The following is a 22,838-nucleotide window of genomic DNA, read 5'->3' on the forward strand; positions in this document are numbered from 1 at the left end:
ATATAAGAATATATTATCTTATATTATCTATGGTGTTTTGTCGAATGGTTTTTTGTCGTTGGCCTTATGTCGGGTGGCTTTTTGACGTGCTTCCGTCGGATGTTATTTGGTGATAACAATTTATGATAAGGCCTGGCTTTTTGGCGGTCTCGTTTCGAAGGCGGGAATGTTTAAAAGTCGAGTTTCAGTGTCTAGCACGATAGTATCTTTAATCGTAGTGTCTAGAAATCTCCCATGGCCCATGAAAATCGGAAATTTAATGATACGATCCCCCTGCGTATGTACGGTGCTTTTTCGTATGTGTAAAAAAGTGTAAATTCGAATACCATGTTAGAGTGTCTAGCAAGTCAATCATCACCCGTCGAAGACGATTGACAAAACCAATTTGGTTAATCCGTCTGCGGTGGATAAAGTGCTTTGCACCGTCGCTCGTCTAGTGCTTTTTCTTATGTAAAAAGTGTAAACTTGAAAACCGTGCTGGAGTGTCTAGCAAGGCAGTCATCTCAAGTCAAAATCAATTAACTTTCAAGCACGGATTAAGATATACAGAACTGAAAACAAACCTTTATAATTTGATCAAGATCTGTTACAGAAAGTTAACGAGCGATCGTGGCGATAAAATTGAGTAATTAAAATTTAGTCACTGTCCTGTTAATCATAGTCCGTGCTTTGAGCTTTCAAGTAAGCCACCTAGGTAGAATCCTGGAAAAAAACCAAAATAAAAAAAGGTGGGTAAGTGGATGTCGCCAGTGGCGTAATTTCGGGGGGCACCTGCCCCCCCAGAAATGTTTGTGGAGGCAAAAGCATCATTTTGCCCCTCCAAATAATCCACATTTAAAAAGTATTCTTAACAAGACTTTTAAAATAATATTAAAATATTTTTTTCCTCAAATTAATTTATAAAAGTTTATATTGTTTTTAGGTTTCTCTTGTTGAATGATATTATGTTGACGTATTGTCAGTGCTATTGTTATCGCAATAATCGCATTATTCGTGACTATTATTATCCGTTATTCGTGAACACGTTATTATCTTGAAATTGCGATTATGAATATAGGAACGGCCGAACGGGAAGTTAATTTTTTTAAATTTTCAATCCTTATCTATAAAGTTGAATATTTTATAAATTGTTAACTACAAAATAATTATTAAATTTTAAATTTGAACTTTAAATGCTTAAAAAAAAAAATTGTGCCTATGTATTTTTAATATTTTTTAAGTGCTATTAGAACAATAATATATCAAGAGCCTTATATTAAATTTTCACGCTTTTTTACTCAACAAATAAAATTTAAATGATATTTATAGAAAAAAAAACTAAAAAAATTGAAAACTAACAATGTCCGTAAACAGCTCAAAAAGAGTCAAATTATTTTCAAAATTTTATCGTGTATAGAAAATGCTAATATAACCATTCAGTGAAATTTTAAAGTATCTACAGTTATACGTTTTTTAATTACAGCAAAATAAGAAAATCGTTACATGAGAAATCGAGTGAATATCAAATGTTGTAAAAATATGAATTTCAAATGCTCATAAAAATTTAATTTGACTTTCTTGTAGACATTTTTTTTGATTAAGGTAAACAATCTTATGGATAATCTTGTACTACATTTTCAAATCTTAGATTTAAAAAGAAAAATTTTTATGAATGCTCAACTCAAAATAATTTGTTAATTTTCATGATTTTTCCGTATTTTGTCAATATTTGAACTTTAAATGCTTATAAATAAAAACTGTGACTAAGGGTTTTTAATTTTTTTCATCTGCCTTTGAAACAATAACCTAGTAACCTTCTATTCAATTTTCAAGCTTCTTTAACCAACAAATAAAATTTTATTGATATTTATAAAAAAAAATTTTTAAAAATGGAAACTATAAATGTCCGTAAACAGTTAAAAATATTTGGAAAATGTTATGGTGTATAGAAAATGGTTATATAAACATTCCAGTAAATTTCATGTACCTGCGATCATTTGTTTTAAAGTTGCACCAAAAACCAAGATTTTCTCAAAAACAGATTTTTCGTAAAAATTCCGGTTTTTCCTTAAGTTTTCTTTTGTTTATCACGTCGCTTTTGAAAACTACTGGGAAATGTTTACTTTTGACCCCCCAAAAGTACCAAATAGAATCACTTTCCTATTAAAAAGTTACAGTTGAAGAAAATCCAAGCACTTTTACTATCCTAAAAGGTGATGAAAGACACAAAAAAAAATTTTAAAAAACACACATTGTAAAATCAATACATTCATCGCTTCGCTCAGAATCTAAAATTTTTATGAATTCTCAAATCAAAATAATTTGCTAATTTTCGTTACTGGTTTTGCTTGAAATTCAATTAGAATTTTAATAACAATTAACATAATTTGTAGCTGGATTGTTTCAATATCAACAAACTATCATTCGAATAAATTTGGCAATGCGGGAAAAAAATAAAATATCAACCGTTCTCAATCGTGTTACCAAAAATGCCATTCTCAATCGTATTTCTCTGTTTTTACAACCTACGTTAACCGATGTACCCAGAAATACGAAATCATAGCTAAATACACAATATTATTTAGCCAAATCATTTATTTAATGAAATCATAAATTAAAGTACTATGTAATTCTAAATTGGTGGGTTACACATAACATTTGTCCCCCGCAATGATTTAGGATATAATTGATTGGTGGTACATATTGCGTGATTAAGTATTAAGATTGTAAGGCAAAACATGTTTGGCCCTAAATGATTATAAAAATATATTAATTTACTATATTATAACCAGGGCTCGTAACTTCATGCACTAAAAATTATCAAAATATGCATTAAAACATGCACTAAAAAGTTCAAAAATATGCATTTATATGCCCTAACATTTTTAAATTATGCACTCAAAATATGCAGTGTAAAAAAATCATGAGCAAAATTTAAAATAATAAGAATAAATCCATGAATTTATTATATTACTAATTCCGCCACAACATTTTGCAGACGGCCCGCAACTGTTTGTTTTTCTTTCGGCATTGTTTAAATTAATAAAAAAAAGAATAATACTGTGTACGGTACCTATGCCTCACACGAAAACACTAAAACATGTAATTGAACGGACGAACTCATACGAGTTATACGACTGATGTGATTAAACTCATCGGAGAGTGCAAGAAAACTATACTGTTATTACTGTACCAATGTACAAAATTATAAATGCGGGTTGGTGAGAAGCTGCACGCGTGTACAAGTTCGTTTTGACGACGAACTTTGTACGGTGTAGACTGTAGGATGACAGTGGTAGCGATTACATTGTTTCCGCGGTACTACGTAAAACGCATAAAATCTAAATAGGTATGTACTAGGACACTAGGTAGAGTGAAACACACACTGAATAAAAATAAATCAAAACACTATAATTTTGTTAACGGGAAAGTAAATAAAAACAAGACATTTTTCAAATATTTGTCTAAAAAATATTTATATGAAATAATATGCACGAACGATTGTAAAAACTCAACTATATGCTAAATATGCCTTAACACCCAAAACATTCACTATCAAACTTCATATTGTTATTACTATTGTTATGAAACGGATTTGTATCTCGGTTAGCATGTTTTCCTGTGTAGCAAAAAAAACATGCTGATGCATGAACTTACGAGCCCTGATTATAATAAATAAGGACTATGATAATTATAATCCTTATTTATTATTAAAATTTAAGTCAAAATGGAACATTTGAAATACGTAGATTGAGATGGATAGCTATAACTAATTATTAGTACTATTATAGTAGTGAGTTGTAAAATTGTATTTTAATGTAGGGAAGTTTTCGGGTGGTACTACTGAGTACCTTCCCACTTTGTTATATTCACCGCTACTCCACTCAACAAAATTAAAAAAAAAATTTAGGGAAGTCTTAAAAACATAGTTTTTAAAGAAAATTGTTTGAGCCCCTTTGCCACATTTCTAAAATTTGAAATAAAACATCAAATATTAGTTATTATCGCTCTAATAATGGTCAAAACCATGTTGTTTTAGTAAAATATTGAATGCATATATTTTATTATTTATCTTATTAAATATAAAATAAGTGGATATTTAAATATTCTAGTTTTTTAAGTACAAATAGAAAATAGACTAATGATAATGTAGAATATTTATTGTTTTATAATTTCATTAAGATAAAGGTTTTAAATTTTAAAATCTTATAACTATTATACTATAGAAAAAATTATTTACAAATATGTCATTTAATATTAATTGGCTTGACCTGGCCTCATGATAAAATTTGTCTATTTATGGAATTAAGTTAACTGTTGTCAGGTGTTATATAAACTTGTAACACAATTTTCAATACAAATTAAGATTGAAAAAAATATAATTATAAGTTACAGAACTAAAATATATGGTTGAAAAAACATAATATATCATCATGAAACAAAATCAAAACTAATAATAATACTTATTTATGTAAGTAAAACAGAAAATGATTAAGTATAAATTGTTCAATTAGTTATCAAAAATAATTGAGTTACTCTTGAACACAGTTTTTATTGGAAAATAACCACAAAATTTAAAATAAATCTTAATATAATATGCTTAAAAGCATAGCTTATTTCAAATATAAAATAAGTTAAAATGAAAAAGTTATACTAAGATCTTCCTTAATATTGTCTTTTTTAATGCAACCAATGAAAAACAACATTGGATGTGCGTGAAATTTAACTAATTGTATTGATCTTAAGTACTTATATTTTGATGAAATAATAGTTTTCTAAATAACAAAAATCACAAAATAGAAATAATAAAAATAATTATAAATGAAACTATTTGAATTTATGATTTAATATTAATATTGAGAAATAAAAAAAATAATAGTAACTATTTACAATCTTAAATATAGCTCTTTTAACATACTGGTTTTTCATTAATTATCATAACTATAAATCAAATATACTCGTCATTTTCAAGTAAATTAAACTGGGCTATCTTTTAATATTGAACCAATTTTCTTATGAGCATATTCCAAGCATTTCCCTAATTCAGGGCTACAGCCATGTTCAGCAATTGTATTAAAACGGTATGTACGGAATACATTATTTTCAATGAAGGTTACAGCATTCATTAATGGACACAATATTACTTTAGTATGATCTGTGAAATTGATCTAAAGAAACATAAAAAGAACAAAATGTATAGATTTATATAATATGTATGTACAAAATGTTAAATATGTTACATACTTGTAAAGTGCCATTAGTAAGTTGCATAATAACTGATGAAGTAGATCTATACCACTGGTACATATATGGTGTACGACTCAATTGGTCTGCGTCTTTAGCTAATATATCAGCACCAGCTTTAATGAGATGATCATTCATATACCGTCTGAAGTACATTAATAACTTCATTTTTTTTTCCAATGCAGGTGGGGTATGATCAGTTGTATGGTATTGTTCAGAACCACTTCTTTCTATGTAATGAACATCTCTAAAAAAATTTGTCAGAAATTATTTCAATGATAAATTTAAATATTATTATTAAACCTTACTTTAGATTGGCTAAAAGTACTATTCTGGTAAAATCATTGAACATAACACCAACACAATCATCAGACAACTCATATCCAAATCCATATTTATCGGAATAGTCGACCCATTTACTAACCCAAATAAGAGGCTGCGCAGCAGGATCAGTGTTTTCCTCTAAAATTTAAAAAGTATATTAAGTAAACTGCTAATAATACAGTATACAATTTTGCCAAATTCATACCCATATTTTTCATTCCTTTCATGGATGGTTTAGATTTTAATAAATTTCCCAATTCTTTTTCAAGGGACATCATATATTCTTTGCAGTCATTAGATGATACTCCATTTCCAGTAGTAGGTTTGTTTGGAATATTAAACATTGGTAATTTATTAACCGGATCTTGAGGTTTTGTAGCAACTTTGATGATAGCGGCTTTCGGGCTATTGAGTTCTAAAATTAATTGTTTACATAAAATGATGACATAAAACTTTATAACAATTAGCTTTACCGATTAAATAATTACCATTGAGTGGTCTGCGATTAGAAATTGATTCTCTGTAATTGATTGAATCAAAACGAGGAGCCATTGTAAGACATGACGCAGGCAATTTTTTAGGCATATAACCAGTAGTAAAGAAATCAGCTTTCATTATATCATTAACACACGGACGTTTTTTAGGATCATATTGAAGCATTTTATTAATTAATGAACTGGCATTTTTATTTAAATGGGGAGGTAAACTGTAATCACATCGTGCAATTCTAGCATATGTTTCTTTTAGAGAGTTTGTCTCAAATGGTGGTTTGCCAACCAACAGTGTATACCTTGAATATAATACAATATTAACAAATTAAACATTTTTAAATCATTTTTTTTTTTAGAATACTTACATTATACAACCTATGGACCAAACATCAACTTCAAAACTATGACCAGTCTTGCTAAGAATTTCTGGAGCGATATAGTTTGGAGTGCCACATAATGTTCTACACATGGTTAAAAGTTGTATTTAATTTAATTAACTTAACAAAATATAAAAAAAATTACTTTTTACGCTGTCCATCGTATTCAATTCTAGCAGCTAAGCCCAAATCTCCTATTTTCACTTCCATTTCATCATTTAAAAATAGATTTCCTAACTTCAGATCACGGTGAATAATGCCCTGGTTATGTAAATATAATGTGCCTTCAAGAATTTGAAATACATAGTATCGTGTTTCAGGTTCTGTAAGAGTTTTTCTTCTCCTAAAGCGAAAAAAAATTAATAGCATAATTAATTAATAGTCTACTAATAAATTTAATAATAATCTACCTAACACTGTCTACATAATTCAGACATTTTACTAATTAAAATGACAATTATTTGTCAAGTACCTATACTCTATTTATGTTAATAACCTATCAAATATGATAGCTTTAGTTGGTTTAGGTAATTAGGTAGGGGCGAATTATCAATTTATAACTATCCAAAATATTTGTAAATAATATAATGTAGTTTTTATTGAACTTCAGCAACAGTGACAATTATTAGTCATAATATTTCCACAATTATTGTTTTGTTTATTTGCCTACTAATATTAAAATGTGAATTATCAGAAATACATCAATTTAGTATTATTTTCTAATGACAAAATGCATATCATAGCTTTCTACTAAGTTAAATGTTATAAATCAAATATGCTAGGGATAAAGTAAACTTGATCAAATTAATATTTTAGTTTAGAATTTAAAAAAAATATGTAGTATAAATGTCAATAAAAATTATAGAAAAAAAAGTATTCAAATTACAATGTTACATTATAGATATTAGATGGTGCTGTAATAATAAATTATTATTAGAGGTAAAATATATACTATATGGTTCTATATTGTAATATAATTATTTATAAAGTTCCAATTCAAAACAACTTTGTCAACAAAATTCTAGGAAAAATCAATATTGTGTTAAACTCAGAAACCTGATAGGTACTGAATGACACACTAGGCTTTACAGATTGCATGACAATAACTCCTTAGCATATTTGACCTAAATCAGAAAATTACATAGATAAATTACTTTACTTAATAATCATCATGAAATATTTTAATAGATGTTGAAACAAAATTGAATCGTTTTTTTTTTTTAACTTTATAATAAGGATATAATAATTAAAACTATAATATTATATTGTTATATAAATAAATGCCTCATTACTACAAAATAAATCAACTATATTTATATTAATTATTATTAGTACTAAATGTATCTAGAATTGAACATTTTTTTCTATAACTAATTGCTTGGTTTTAAGAGAAATATTTTTTTAGATCAAAATGTCTATCATAATTCAAATGGTCATTTAAATTGTATTTTATTGGCAACAATTTATAAGGACACCATGTTTGTAGTCTCTGTTTCACAATCGTACTTCATTGCAAATTAGTACATAGAAGTTCCAATTTTGTGTCATCTAATTTTAATATTAAACAAACTTAGAGATAAAATTATTATCGGTTTTTGAAGTAAATTTTCTTCAATATTTTATTTTAAAGCAAATTATGGGTATAGGGAATATCGCTATTTAAAAATGCTCATCTTGCTTTAAAATAAAAATATTAATAAAAAAAAAAAAACTAGATAATGTTTTTATGTTTAAGTTTAATAGGTCAATTCACCCTAATACTAAAATTAACAACAGAAAATTAGAACTACTGAATGCAAATAATAAGTGAAACAACACTAGCTTTTTAATATAAAATTATCCCTGGAAATATATTGCATTACTTATTAATAAATTTCAATACAACAAGAATAATTTTAAATACATATTTATATGTTATTCATTATTTTATTATTTTAAGTTCAAATAATTAATGTATTATAAATAAAATCCAGATTAGCATGTATTTTGATATTTTTTTTTTTAGTGTACTTATGGAAGTAAGAAATTTTAATAATTTGTTAAGCAGAGAATCCATAGAAGAGTGTAATAGTGCCTACAATTTTAATTTTGGGAATAACTGCACATTTGAAGAAATTTGTATAGGTATTAAAGCATATTATGCCTTGTTTTTTTTATATACGTATTTAGAATAAAAACTTATATTTTAAATACAAGCTTATTTTTGGTCGAAAATCATATTATTGCATATTTCATAAAAAAATTAAAAGTTAAGAACATTAGATATAATTTCAATGTTTTTTTTAATGCATAAATGGATTATAGTATGAGCATATTATGATAAAAGTATTTTTTAGTGCATTCAATGAATCTGGAATTCAATTATAATTAATAAATACAAGGCAGTATATGGGTAATCAAACCTAATAAATTATTATTTGAATATTATTAGTGTAATTTTAATTTAGTTATGTGAAAAAACATAAATTTCTATTGACATTTTTTTCATTTAAAATTAAAATATGTACCTAGGTTAAGGTATTTACTTATTAAGAACCCAGCTTATTATTAAAAAATACTTACTTATGCAGTTCCATCATGGACCTTTTACGGCAAAGTTCCAAAACTATATAAACAAAGTCATTATCCTCAAAGAAACTATGAAAAGTAACTATGTTTATATGTTTTAACATCTTGTGAATATGTATTTCTTGTGTCATTTTATCTTTTTGATTGTGTTTCAATAGATATTTTTTAGAAACAATTTTCCCAGCGAAGATTTCTTTGGTTTTCATATCAACAATTTCATAACATTTTGCAAAACCTCCCTGTAATATTTGTAAATAGTTTTTAAGATAATATTTAACGTGTACACATGCAAGGCATGCAACTATTGCCCCTGGCCGGAAGGGCCAAACAAGACAGATAGGCCCTATGGATTTAGAAGTTATCAATCATTATAAAAAATGTGAAACCACATGACATTTCAAAAAATCAATTACTAAGAAAGAACAAAATTTTATTTCATGATTCAACAACCCATCATTTAGAAAATAAGTGTAACATTTTTTACCTATTATTAGGCACATCATTCTAATTACATTGGACTGATGAATTAGTAAATTAACGCCATGGTATATATTATACAAGGACTAGGTGCACATAGCTATAACCAAGAACCAATGGTATAGAACCAATTAAATATACCGAAGATTAATATAATATTTATTATCTAGGTATACATAAAGATTATAAATTATAACTAAATTATCCTGTTTGTATGAAAAAATGATTTTTGTACTTAACTTAAAATTCTGTGGACGGTGGACACATATGATTTTAGTTAATAAGTAAAAAAATATTAATGATACCTACCTAAGTAATAAATAAAAATATTTTACATATAAAGAGATGGACAATTTTGTATTAATAATTTGAATAAAATTCTGTCAATATAAAAAATATCAGATTAAACTTGGATCATACTTAAGCTATAGGCGCAACTAGGGTTAAAATTCTGGAGGGGGCTATATCCCACCTAACAAAACTATTTATTTAAAATAACACATAGGGGGTTTACATATAAACCAATAAGGGATATTTGGGGGGGGGGGGCTAATTTTCCTCATAGTTGCGTCAATGTCTTTAGCTAGTAACAAAAGTTAATGTGAAAATTCATATTAGGTTTTAAATTGTTTTCTTTCAGAAGGACTTGGTCACTAACTAATTATTGCGAAATCTGAAACAAAGGACTAAGGACGACAATCTAAAAAGATCAACAGGTACGCGCGCACGTATATACATATTTGGAAATGAAATGGTCTTTATTAAATTCGAAGTAGATAAATGAATCGAGTACTAACGACAAGTGTTACAACGACCCAAGTTGGAAGTCGATGGTTTTGAATCACAGTATTAACTAATGGTAAACATTTATTTAATTAACGGTTTCTTCCCGAATGACGAAAACATATCTGAACGTATCATGAGACTATCGTTATTACAGATTACTCGCCACTAACCAGATGTAAATAAAAACGGGTAAACGCCGCTATATATTCTCAACGGACAACAATTCGACTCCCCCTAAGAAAAAACTTTTAAAAAAAAACATCGTGCGCACGTCCTGTCCCAAACACCACACAATTGAAAATCCACGTTACCTTTCCGAGAAAACTGCCCTTTTGATACTTCTTGTTGGTCTTGTTGTCGAAAATTACGTCCGGGATTCGCACCTCTTCTTCTTTTGGTCTGGACGACATGTTGGCTATTGTCGATCAAATACCGTTTCTCGTCCGAAGTGACTGGCAAGCACTTTACGATCACCGCCAACACTAGTGTACCGACTACTGGGTAAGCGGCGGCTGGAGACGTTAACACACGAAGATTCAGAAACGCAACACGTAAATAAAATAAGATTTATGTAGCCGTTGCGACGATTGGAGAATTGACGATGTTGACGATGATAATAATAATAATAATAACAATACGGTTTTGACTTTTGTTTGATTAGGCGGCGGGAACCAGTAAAAACGGCAGTCCCCGGGGGTGGAGGTGCATAGGTTATGTGGCTGTGTGCGTGTGTTGGAGCGCACGTCGAACGACAAAAGTCGGCGGACAGAACTGTCTGGTGATGGTCAGCGGCGGCAAACGGTCGTAACTCGTGTAGACGGGTTTATCGGACGACGGACAACGGGCACCGGTCGCGGAACGAGACGTTATGAAAATAACCGTTAAATTGAAATATACGTTTGCAAACATGCAGCACACCGCCCACTGCACCGTCAGTAACCACCAAGCGCTGTGCGACAACGATCACTGCGCGAGCGCGGAGCGAATACGCGATCACCGTATGGCAACGGGTGGCGGGGCAGCGGGGTGTAGACGAACGGCCGTTGGCCGTGGAAGAATAAATCGCCCGGCTACGATGTAGAAAATGAAAAAAATCTTAATTGTTACCACCGGACTAAATAGTAAATACTAATTGGTTCAGTGGTTGTTACCACAGAACGCTAACGTATTATTATTATCTAATATCTATGGACTATGCCACGAGCCCACGACTGTTCACTGTTCAGGTCTGATCAAAATATTAGATGTTATAATATACAACATAGTTAATATTATAAATGACGGATTCCGGAAGATACTTATATGATCACAGATATATACTACTATAAATTCTGTGTTCGTGATAGAATCTATCGGGTTGCCGTGTTTACTTCGAACATTAAAAGTTACGACCTTCTGCTACACCGAATTTCTATTATCATACAATTATTACGAATATCAGCTGCTACGAATAAACACATTCCACGATTTAATGTTACATCGAATTTATAAAATAATGAAATTTATGAACTATTACCACGATATGTGAATACCACTATATCATTTTACTACGTGAACAAATTCACTTTAGCTACCAAGCTTTTTTTTTTACATTTTTTATTTAAAACATGTATTTCAACAAGTTAAAAACGATAGTGCAAAAACAAATTTGCGGAAATCATTATTTTGGAATTTATTTTGGAGGCTACGATTTTAAACTTACCAACTTCAAGATCATGAATAATGTAGGCTTATAACATCTCAATCAAGTATCCACAAGTTCAGTAAAATAATTCCTTTTAGACGTTATTAACATGTAAAGAGGAATTTGTGGAGTCCAATGTCCAAATTAATAAACCATTCACACCTCATCGTGAAGGCGTGAAACGTGATAATTTATAATTTGTCTTTTCGTCTTTTTTTTTCGGTAGGAACTAAATTCAATTTGAACCACTAACAGTAACCTACTGGCTACTATGAAGTATGAACATACTGAACACAGTACACACTATACACGCTCATGGCCCAGGGGGTAGTAGGAACCATGACTAAATAAATTTAGTTAGTCATGGTAGGAACTAGGATTGAGATTGAACCAATTGAACTCAACTATGTGGTATCCGCGGTATAAATAAGGAATAACTAATGGTTAACCATTAGTTAACTACATGGTTCAACCACAGAATATATGAAATTTAATATAAATTTAAATTTAATTTTAATATAAAATTTAATCTATTCTGTGGTTCAACCAACCACAGTTCTAGAATATTTCACGGTGAGCCGATTTTGTAATAGGTAAACGGTATACCTATTACCTAACCATAAATCTTAATTTATTAAAACTAGTAAACATTGATTTGCATAATGTAACAATATTTTTATGATTGTCTATTTATTTTTATTTTTTTGAGATTTTACTTTGTAAATGCTTATTTAGAGTTAAAATTAATTGTTGGTTTTTACATAAGTACCTACAAAACAAAAACCTTTGAATGAATAAAAAAAAATGAATTTTTTTTACATTTTCTCAAACAAAAACATTGACACAAGAATTTTATTAAATTAACGACTAAATAATTAGTATTTTAGGTATGTATTATATTTAATATGTTTTTGAACCTCTGGTATGAGGTTTCTTTGTAAGTTCAAAACTGCCTAATATGTTTAAGATGATGAACTACCAGAACTACTGATAAATCATTAATCATTATGTCCATTTTCTATTAAAAAATGGTGTTGAAATTATTAGTCATCTATGTACTAAGCATAAATAAAATATCTACCTACTAAGATAAGTATAATTTGCTAAATTTCTGTATTAAAGAAAAGTTAATGATAAATTATAAAAAATATAATTATTCATAAATAGGTTTTTGTCAGGAAATCTGTCTTAAAATTAATAAACTAAAATTGTAATATTCCAGTTTTATTTGATCGTAAATTTTTTCTACATTTTTATATTTATTCATATACTTATTTTATTTTATAATACTTAAATATTGAATACTTATATAATACTTATATATACTAATACTAAATATTATATTATACCTACTTATTTTTATATTGTTGACCAAATTACCATCACACTAATAAATATAGGTATTTTAAAATAGTAAACGAAAAGTAATGATTTTAGTTAGAGAATAATGTTTATTATAAAAAAAAAAAAAAAACTACTAATAGGTAAATGGCTCAATGAAGTCGAAAAAAAATACAAACTTATATATTATTATAAATTGATCAGCAATCAGCTTATGAACATTTGTGCAACACCATCCACAGTATCATCACATACTTCACAATTGTATGGAAGTGAGATTGTACAATCCATGCACCTCCATCCATGTCCACAATATAGGTACACATACCTTGAGCCATTTTGGGCGTCCCTATAAGCCCTCCCACAACAAATGCAGTTACTGCCTGTCGGGTCTAAAAGGCTGTTAATGTTGCGTATCCATGAGTCTATTGCAAAAAGTAAATATATTTTTATATTAACCGTTAAAAGTCAAAACATACCAATATATACCGTTATTAAAACTTGTCAACATAATATTTATATTTAGGGTTCTTGGATATTCTGCCCTGCAGACGGGACATTTGGACAATCGCCGAGCACACACATCACAACACCACCCGTGTCCACATGGCAGAACAATATTTATACCTACAACGACAGCTCTGCGTTGCCAACAAACAAAACAACGATCATATTCCTCGCCTGCTTAAGTATAAAATAAGTTATAGTTAATGTAATATTTTTATTTTTTATATTATTACTTAATTAGTATTAATAATAGTTAATAATATTTTGTTTAAACTAATAACAATTTTTACATTAGGAATATAATGTACATAAGACGTGTAACCTAGTATTTGTGGTAATGTCTGATCCTCCAAATTGATGATGTTCAATTCTTCAGCATCTGTTCCAACCACCACGATCTCAAAATTTTCATCCTCTTAGAATACAAGTATTTTCATATTAATATTGATTTAAACAATAAATATTTTGTCTTACCTAAATGTTCATTTTCAGCTGTAAGTGCTTCAACTACTTCAAAATGCACAACTACAGAAAAAGATAAATATTAAATCTGCTTCATTATAATTTATATTATTTGTAAACATTAATATAATTTGTACCTTCGATTTCTGGTTCCGGTAGAACTTCCATTATGTTGTCTATAAACAAATTTAACATTTTAAACATATCTATAAAATTGTTTAATTTATCTTAAAATTTCAGCCATACAAACCTTCCATTGCTTCTTCATTTAATCTCTGATGAGGAGGGAGCCTTCTGCTAGTATTGGGACGTCCTCGGCGTCTCTGGCCTCTTGCTGCATGTAAAACAGGGGGTCGAACAGCAGATTGTACCCGGGCTTGATGTTTGCCCCTTCCAGCACCACGCATTATACGTCCTGACTGGCATTGTGGTGGTTGAAGAGGTCTAAGTACCAATGCATTTGGTGGTTGAAGAGGTCTAAGTACCAATGCATTTGGTGGTTGATCATTTAATTGCTCATCTATTTTTTATTATTTATAATTGTTTAGTAAAAATTAAATTAATAAAAACAAGATAAATTTACCCGTTGGTAAATGGCCAATTTGTTGATCCCAGTAACCACTTGCAGAGTGAGCAACTCGTCGAAGGAATGCTGAAATGTCGTATCGGCCATTTCTGACATTTTGAAGTGCAGCAGTTAGTAATTGGTTATTGGTGTCTCTACTTGTTAATATTGCTCTCCGAACCTACAATAACATTGGAAATAACTACATTGGTAGTCTTAGTAAGTAGTATCCTAAAGAACTATAATGCTTAAAACAACTAAGAATTAAGTTTTGTTTTTATTCTTTTCAATATAAACAAAAGTAACTTAACGTATAGTATATTAGATATTTTATCATAAATAAACAATATTATTATTATTTTTAAAACTATAATAATTATAATATAATTTTGGTATGTATTGTGTGTGCAATTATACTTTAAAAATAGCAGCAAGAATGCAAATTGTAATTATTTATTAAAATAACATCCATCTTATGACTAAATAGATTTATATCTACTTAGTTATGATGTAACTTTTGTTATTTTATTGAGTAAAAAAATAAACATCAATTTATATTTTATATTATAATCAAATATAATTTATAAAGCACAACAACTATATATATTATAAATACATAATATTTGCTTAAAGATGTTCCTTTTTTAAATTTTCCATTGAGTAAAATAATCATTTTAAATTCTTTTATTTTGCTTTATACACTTTATTAAATAATAAAAAATATACTTAATTTTCATTATAATATAATAATTTGGAAAAAAAATATGGAAATAGTTCCTATTTTTTTAATGACGTAAATTAAAATCTGTTATGTAATTTGACAGAAAAAATGCATCTTTTATGTAGGTATATTAAATATTTATTACCTAGTGTTTATATTTATATTTACCTGGTGGCCATTTATAATCTGCTGTGTTTCTCTCCTTACTCTCCTTTCTACCAATCGTAATCGATCTATAAGTAATGAATTCAGAATTGTTAACCTAATATTTTATACATAAATTAATTAACTAATTATGTTGCAATTTCTAGTTTGAGTACCATAGAAGGTCCAAATCGGTGGATGTCTGCCAATTGTTGTCTGAATGGTGCTATGGAAGCTTTCAATATAATTATTGGTTCTGATATTGACACCATATACAGAGAAACCATGTGGTCCAATTGTATTCATCCAATAATTCTGGAAGTAGTGGAAAAGCTCTGTGATATTTTCAGCTACATTCATGTCCCTGGCTAACCTTTGTACTTCCAAGAACCCACCAAGAATATGGAAATTTTCGGGGTAATCTTCAATTCTCTCTGGTGGCAGGTGTGGCAATGCCATGATCTATTGGTAATAAATTTAATTTTTAGCACAATGATAAATTTTTCAAATTAGTCAATTAACATTACCATTCTGACTATAGTTGCTATGTGTGGGTTATTGCGCACTAATACCATCAAGTTGTGCGTTTGAATAAATCGCACTATGCACTAAAATAAAAAATAATATTTAATGATGATAATTTAGAATAGTCATCAATCATCATATTTAGTTTAACCTTTAATGTACACATGGCTTAGAACAAAAATAATTTCTGCTAATGTTAAATGTTTAACTTAGTGATTTAATTAAAATGCAATGATCTTGTAAAAGAAAAATTAATTTAAACTCAGTTCAAATATAACTGGTGCTATTATTAGGGTTAAGATGTCAATACATTTTACGGTAATGATTAATAAATTACATAATATTCAGTGAATCTATCATAGGTATTTTAATGTTTACTTCTTGATATATTTAAAATAAATTACAGTTATATTTTGTTCTAACAAAGAAGTATCAGAATTAAAATTTAAAATATTATTAAATGTATTATAATGCGCTGTATTAAATATTTATATTAGGTAGGTATGCATCATTTTATATAGTTTTATTATAGGAATTTATAACAGAATTCATTCTGACCTCACTTTGAGTATAACAATATTGTATTATTTTAATATTTTGAGTAAAATCAAAAAAAAAAAAAGCTATTGTAAGGAAGACAGTCACTGCAGGAGTAGTTATCAACATAAATATGAATGTAAGTTAGCTGACCTGATTAAAATGAAAGCAGCACCCTATCAACTGACTTTCGGGTAAAACTCTTCTTGTTGCATTTCTAAGAGCAGTCTCGTAGTCTGTTATGACCTGTAGCCCATGCCAATTTAATAAATCAAAAGAAAGGTCATATCTTAGAAATTGCCACAATCTTGAATATACAAGTTCAGTCCTTTGGTTCAGTATTGCATATACTACTGGAATAGACTTACAAAAAACAATAAATTATTATTTTCATTTTCTATTTTGATCATAATATTTTGGAAATTATTTAACTTCATTAATATGTTTAATGATGAAAATAAAACAATTGTTTTAAGTTTGATTTTCAAAACTGAGAAAGCTAATATTTTATACTGATTTAACTATTATATAATTTAAATATTTAACTCAGATTTTATGGTTTTAAATTAATATTTACTATGTTGTCTAGAAGTACATGAATGGTAACCAATTGTTCCATGTCTCCTGGAATTCTTGGAAGCACAGCAAATGTTCCATCAATAGCTATTACTGATGATCGCCTCATGTATGGTGAATAATTTTGTAAAAATACAATATTGGCAAAAACCAATCCACCAAACACAGTTTCTTCACCAACTAGGTACTCTAGAGGGCCTTGATAGAATGGACTGGTCATGTTGTCATCAAATAGTGACATTAAACCCCGCCATCTCTGAGATACAATCGTATCGCCCATTACTGCTAATGAAGCTGGTACTGGGGGGTTGTATCTTTTTCGGATACTCCGCATCATATTTAATGCAGAATCCACGGTAGTGAGCATTGCTGCATTTGGGTATCTGCCAATATTATTGAAAAGGTTAGTTGTATTAAGTATTTCATTATAAGCAGTAAAATTATGTTGAAATTTTTATAATACTTTTAGTATGTTATCTTACCTTCTAGATTCTTCCTCATATATCACTCTGGGTGATGTGCTCTCAGCCGAAACTCTGCTTCTTAGAGCTGCCAAAAATTTTCCAATCTCAACATCATGCCCGGGCCTATGGGTATGCATACTATACATATCAATTGGTGCATTTTCTGGCTCCAGATCCATCGAGGCTGTTGCACGGCAACCCCGTTCGTACCTTGTGCATCTTAGCTGTCTAAACAATTTTAGTATTACACTAATTAATTAAGAATAAAAAAAAAATGACTTAGAATTCAGATCATTTACAAAACACTATTTCTAACCTTCTATTGGTGGAGGTATGGTTTTGAACGTATGTATAACCGTTAGCAGCTAAATATACTAAATTTCCTCGAATACCAGGCACTCTTCTTGACGGATTGTTCTCATTGCCTCCTACAACATCTAAAATATTTCCAACTAATGGAGATCTAGATCGAGACCTTCGTTCACGATGATCATCTAAATGAATAAAAAAACATTCTAAAATGCCTTTTATATTGGAGGCTGATTTTGTATTTTAATAATTGTAATTGATTGTTATGTAATTTTAAATTAGCTAATGTATTTTTTAATAAATAAAATGTAACCGTTATTTTAGGTAATTTATAAAATCAAATGTTTCCAGCTTATTCAGTCATTGGTTCCAAAAACACTTAAAAAGTTGAAACTATTGTATGCACATTGTATACACAATACACTTTGCATTGTTTTCCAAATCTAGCTACTGTGCTACACGATACTAATTTTATAACATACACAAATAGAATAAGAAGTGTTTCATTTTGCGTTTTTTGACTATTTTAAATTTTAAGGTAATTTTAGTATTTTTGGGGGATTTTGAAGTTTTTCTTAAATTTGAATTTTAAATTTTATTTTACAACTTGTAAACGCTTTTACATGATTTTTTACACGTAAATTTTAGGTACATGTTAAATTTAATTAACAATACCTATATACAGATAAATAAATATTATATGATCTAAACTTATAAAAAAAAAAAGAAATAATTAATTTTTAAGATTTGAGAGTTTAAAACAATCAGTTCTATCTGAAAAACTTATTACAATTCTTTAAAAGTTTAAAATGCATATTATTATTTATACCAAATTTATATTAGAATTTATATCGATATTATAAAAATCAAAATAATATAGTGAATTATTCAGAATATATTCACAGTTTTTTCAGTGTATTCAAATCCCCGCCCTAATAAGCATTATGATAATTGATCCAGAAAAAGCCAAGGTGGGGAACTGTCCTTACTGCCTCCCTACGGTCGCCTTGCTCAGTCTGAATGTGTGATAGAATATGCTGTTTATTTGTTTAAAAAACGACTTTGTAGGCACACTATACAGCGGTGTTTAGAGATTTTTCGAAAGCATAATAATATTATTATGTAACTCGCTAAAATATTACTCTCCTTGGCAGTCCTTGCTGTGTTTTTACAAAAAAATATTTATCTCTACACTCAACATTTTAATATAATATCTAAGTCGTGGAAGAAGTTTTCCTGAAAAGTACTTGTAATTAACAAAATGTTGACTTTTATATAGGTAGGTAATATATAAATGTTTTGCTCCTTAAAAATAGCTGTACGCATAATATTATGATAAATTTAAAAAACGAGCATTAAATAAAAAATATTGTTATAATATAAGGTATGTAAATATTTTTTTACTTACCATCAAATTGGTCCATGCTGTACAATTTGGATCGAAATAATATTTTAAGAAAATACTGTACGTGTCAGTACCTAGGTACTTAAACTTTGATATTTTACAAATTAAGTATAACTCTAGCAACGCTAACACTAACCGTCTAAGACTAAACAATATGGTTTAACGTCTTACAATATAACTAAGATAATTTCCTTGTGCAAACTTAATTGTTGATCTTGATTGGCTGTTCAAAATACTGCTAAAATTGTTATCGAATTACCTAACCCGTTATTAAGTTCACAGAATAATTTGGCTCATTGCTAATGCGGGTACTTATCGAATGACTCCTTAAAATCTCCTGAAACGTTATAGATATTCATCGGAAAACTTATCTACTTATATATCAAGAATTACCTATACTTTTATAACCAGTAAATGTACACATTTTAGAAGTGCGTATAAGAATAATACCTGTTTCGATTTTCTACCTACATTTTTGAGTACCTACTCAAATGTCCGCAAGTCTCCAATACCTAAGTTTTACTTTTAGATTCTGAGCGAAGCGATTTTTTTGTGTCTGTCATCACGTTTTAGGACAGTAAAAGTGCTTAGATTTACTTCAATAGTACCTTTTCTGATAGGAAAGTGAATCTAGTTGGTACTTTGGGGGGTCAAAAGTAAACATTTTCCAGTAGTTTTCAAAAGTACCGTGAAAAACAAATGGAAAATTAAGGAAAAAACGGGAATTTTTACGCAACATTGATTTTTGACAAAATCGATTTTGGTTTTTGGTGTAACTCTAAAAAAAAATAAATACATGAAATTTTGACTGAATGTTCATATAAGCAGTTTCTATACACCATCCCGTTTTCAAAATATTTTGAGCTGTTTACAGACATTTTCAATTACCAATATTTTTAGTTTTTTTGTCTATAAATATCAATAAAATTTTATCTACTGTTTAAAAATTCTTGAAAATTTAATAGAATGCTCATAATATATTGTTTCAGAGGCAGATGAAAAATCTGTTTTTTTTCTAAGCATTTAAAGTTTAAATTTTGATAAAATACGTAAAAATGACGAAAATTTGCAAATTATTTTGAGTTAGAAATTCATAAAAATTTTTCTTTTTAAATCTAAGAGTTTAAAATGTAACACGAGATTTAACATAAGTTTTTCTACTTTTATCAAAAATAAAATATCTAAAAGCAAGTAAAAATAAATTTTTATGAGCGTTTTAAGTTCATAATGTTACATAATTGGATATTCACTCAATTTCTCATGTAGCGTTTTTCTTATTTGGTTGTAATTCAAAAACGAATAATTTTAGATGCATGAAAATTTCACTGGATGTTTATATTTTCATTTTCTATACACCATACAATTTTGAAAATATTTTGATAGGTTTTGAGCTGTTTACAGACATTTTCAGTTTTCAATTTTTTTAGTTTTTATTTTTATAATTGTCAATAAAACTTAATTTGGTCGGCCAAAAAGTCTGAAAATTTAATACAAGCTTTCTAATATATTGTTACAATATCAGTTGAAAAATTTTAAAAATACATAGGCACGATTTTTTTTTATAAACATTTAAAGTTCGAATTTTGACAAAATTTGTCAACATCTCGAAAATTATCAATCATTGGAATTAAAAAACTATAAAATGTTCAGTTTTTATAACTAAGGGTTGAAAATTTAAAACAAAGATTCTCATAAATAATTCATACTGTAACCAAAAAATCTAAAAAATATATCAACACATTTATTTTTTACAGACATTTTAATTTCAAATTTAGACAAATTTTCATATTTAAACCAAGAATAATGATTTTAGTTATTTTGTTATAATTTAAAAATATTATTTGTTGGTATATGAAACTTTTAGAGTATATTGTTTTAATTGTATATGCACGCAATGTCATTTTAAAATGTAATTTTTTTGGGAAAAATGAAATTAACCAGGGGCGCCGGAACAATGGGGGCAGTGGGGGCAATTGCCCCCACAAGATAAATACTGTGGGGGCAAGGCCCCCACGACTTCATGGCCTAATTATATTTACATTTAGCCCACAATAGTACAATACCTGCATTATACACAATACCTGCAGCATCAGCCACACCAGAAAGGTCATTTAGTGGGCTCAAGCGTTTAAAAACCTATACACGTTCAACTATGAGTCAAAAGCGTTTGACTCATTTGTTACTACTACACTTAAACCAAACTATTTTGTATGAAATTTCCTTGGATGATATCCTAAAAGAGTTCATTAGCCGTACAGCAGAGAGAAAAAGTGTATTTGGTAAAATGTAAATTATTCATTAAAATTTGAACTGTATATTTTATTTATTATTATTGTATAATAAAATATAGTTATGGGATTTTTGATTAAAGATTGTACAACAAAGAAACTGTGTATGTGAAAAAGTTAATTACAACTGTAATTTGTATTGTTAATAAATTTATATTAAACACCACTATTTTTGCTCCTATACCCTCTAGAATAAAGTTTGAAATATTTTGCCCCCACAGCAAAAAAATCGTTCCGGCGCCCCTGAAATTAACCAATTTATAGTAAATACTAATGACTAATACTAAAATTAATTACTTTATTCACAATAATATCATCAAATACATTTAATAAGATATTATAGACTGACTGACCGTCTTCGCTCAGAATCGTTTTTCTTATTCAATGATATTATATCATTGGATTCAAATTTAACACAATCCATTACATTGACTCACTTGTAACCTACTGTACAGCAGAGCGACATCCACTTACCCGCCTTTTTTTTTTATATACATTGACGATTTTTAAACATGTGTAGGAACTAACAAGTTCAAATGGTAGTATAGGTGCTTATTTATTCAAACGTTCGATAGCGTTAATAGTATACTATAATTGTACACTGTAGTAGTGTAGTTAATAATAATTAAATATTATTATAACCAATATAACCAGAAATATTATTAGGTATATAATACAAATATATAATAATATTATTTTAAATATATATAATATTTAATATTATATTTTTCACGGCCCGCTTGTGGGCCGCGGCCCAAAGGTTGGGAACCGCTGGGCCCTATACTATATATAACCACAAATTTGAAACGGCTATTAGTTCTAAAATAATGGTTTCTGTAAAACGGTTTTCATACCATCGTTTTAAGCATAAAAACAAATCGTTTTATAAAAAATAAAAAATCGTGAGCTGTACGGGAGAGTACATTTTTAAATTTTAGTTAAACTTCTTCAAACTATTCTACAACATAACATATAAATATTAATAGAATATTGACTTCTTCACTTCAATTATATTAACACAAAACTATTTAATTTTTACTTTTATTAAACATAATTTATTTCAA

The 22,838-nt window shown here is 28.4% G+C and overlaps 2 protein-coding genes and 1 long non-coding RNA gene across 8 annotated transcripts; 1 reads left to right on the plus strand and 2 right to left on the minus strand.

Moving 5' to 3' along the window:
- Positions 1–4,121: 4,121 nt before the first annotated feature.
- LOC132949088 (serine/threonine-protein kinase polo-like) lies at positions 4,122–11,222 on the minus strand. 2 transcript variants are annotated; one of them, XM_061019864.1, is made up of 9 exons: positions 10,558–11,222; positions 8,978–9,222; positions 6,561–6,758; positions 6,404–6,499; positions 6,021–6,337; positions 5,753–5,962; positions 5,532–5,685; positions 5,224–5,470; positions 4,122–5,147 (listed from the first exon to the last, which is right to left on the minus strand). In XM_061019864.1, exons 1-9 carry the CDS (start codon positions 10,654–10,656, stop codon positions 4,956–4,958), a joined length of 1,758 nt encoding a protein of 585 aa, XP_060875847.1. In that variant the 5' UTR covers positions 10,657–11,222; the 3' UTR covers positions 4,122–4,955. The 2 variants fall into 2 exon arrangements, with proteins under 2 accessions (XP_060875847.1, XP_060875848.1); XM_061019865.1 differs by having other exon boundaries at positions 6,036–6,337; positions 10,558–11,221.
- Positions 11,223–12,509: 1,287 nt separating this feature from the next.
- On the plus strand, positions 12,510–18,423 carry LOC132949317 (uncharacterized). 5 transcript variants are annotated; one of them, XR_009665084.1, is made up of 7 exons: positions 12,510–12,817; positions 13,476–13,708; positions 13,798–14,205; positions 14,271–15,024; positions 15,838–16,138; positions 17,322–17,711; positions 17,798–18,423. It is a non-coding gene; the product is annotated as an uncharacterized LOC132949317 (long non-coding RNA). The 5 variants fall into 5 exon arrangements; XR_009665087.1 differs by lacking the exon at positions 12,510–12,817 and having other exon boundaries at positions 13,570–13,708; positions 17,322–17,422; positions 17,493–17,711; XR_009665086.1 differs by lacking the exon at positions 12,510–12,817 and having other exon boundaries at positions 13,570–13,708; positions 17,322–17,417; positions 17,493–17,711.
- Positions 13,479–17,537, minus strand: LOC132949316 (uncharacterized). The gene is made up of 12 exons (XM_061020140.1): positions 17,310–17,537; positions 16,886–17,095; positions 16,198–16,278; positions 15,847–16,132; positions 15,695–15,759; positions 14,824–14,986; positions 14,491–14,760; positions 14,378–14,416; positions 14,253–14,303; positions 14,101–14,193; positions 13,761–13,952; positions 13,479–13,696 (listed from the first exon to the last, which is right to left on the minus strand). The coding sequence occupies exons 1-12, from the start codon at positions 17,526–17,528 to the stop codon at positions 13,479–13,481; spliced, it is 1,887 nt and encodes a 628-aa protein (XP_060876123.1). The 5' UTR covers positions 17,529–17,537.
- Positions 18,424–22,838: the final 4,415 nt, after the last annotated feature.

Source organism: Metopolophium dirhodum, chromosome 7 (genome assembly GCF_019925205.1).
Source record: "Metopolophium dirhodum isolate CAU chromosome 7, ASM1992520v1, whole genome shotgun sequence".
Lineage (NCBI taxonomy): Eukaryota > Metazoa > Arthropoda > Insecta > Hemiptera > Aphididae > Metopolophium > Metopolophium dirhodum.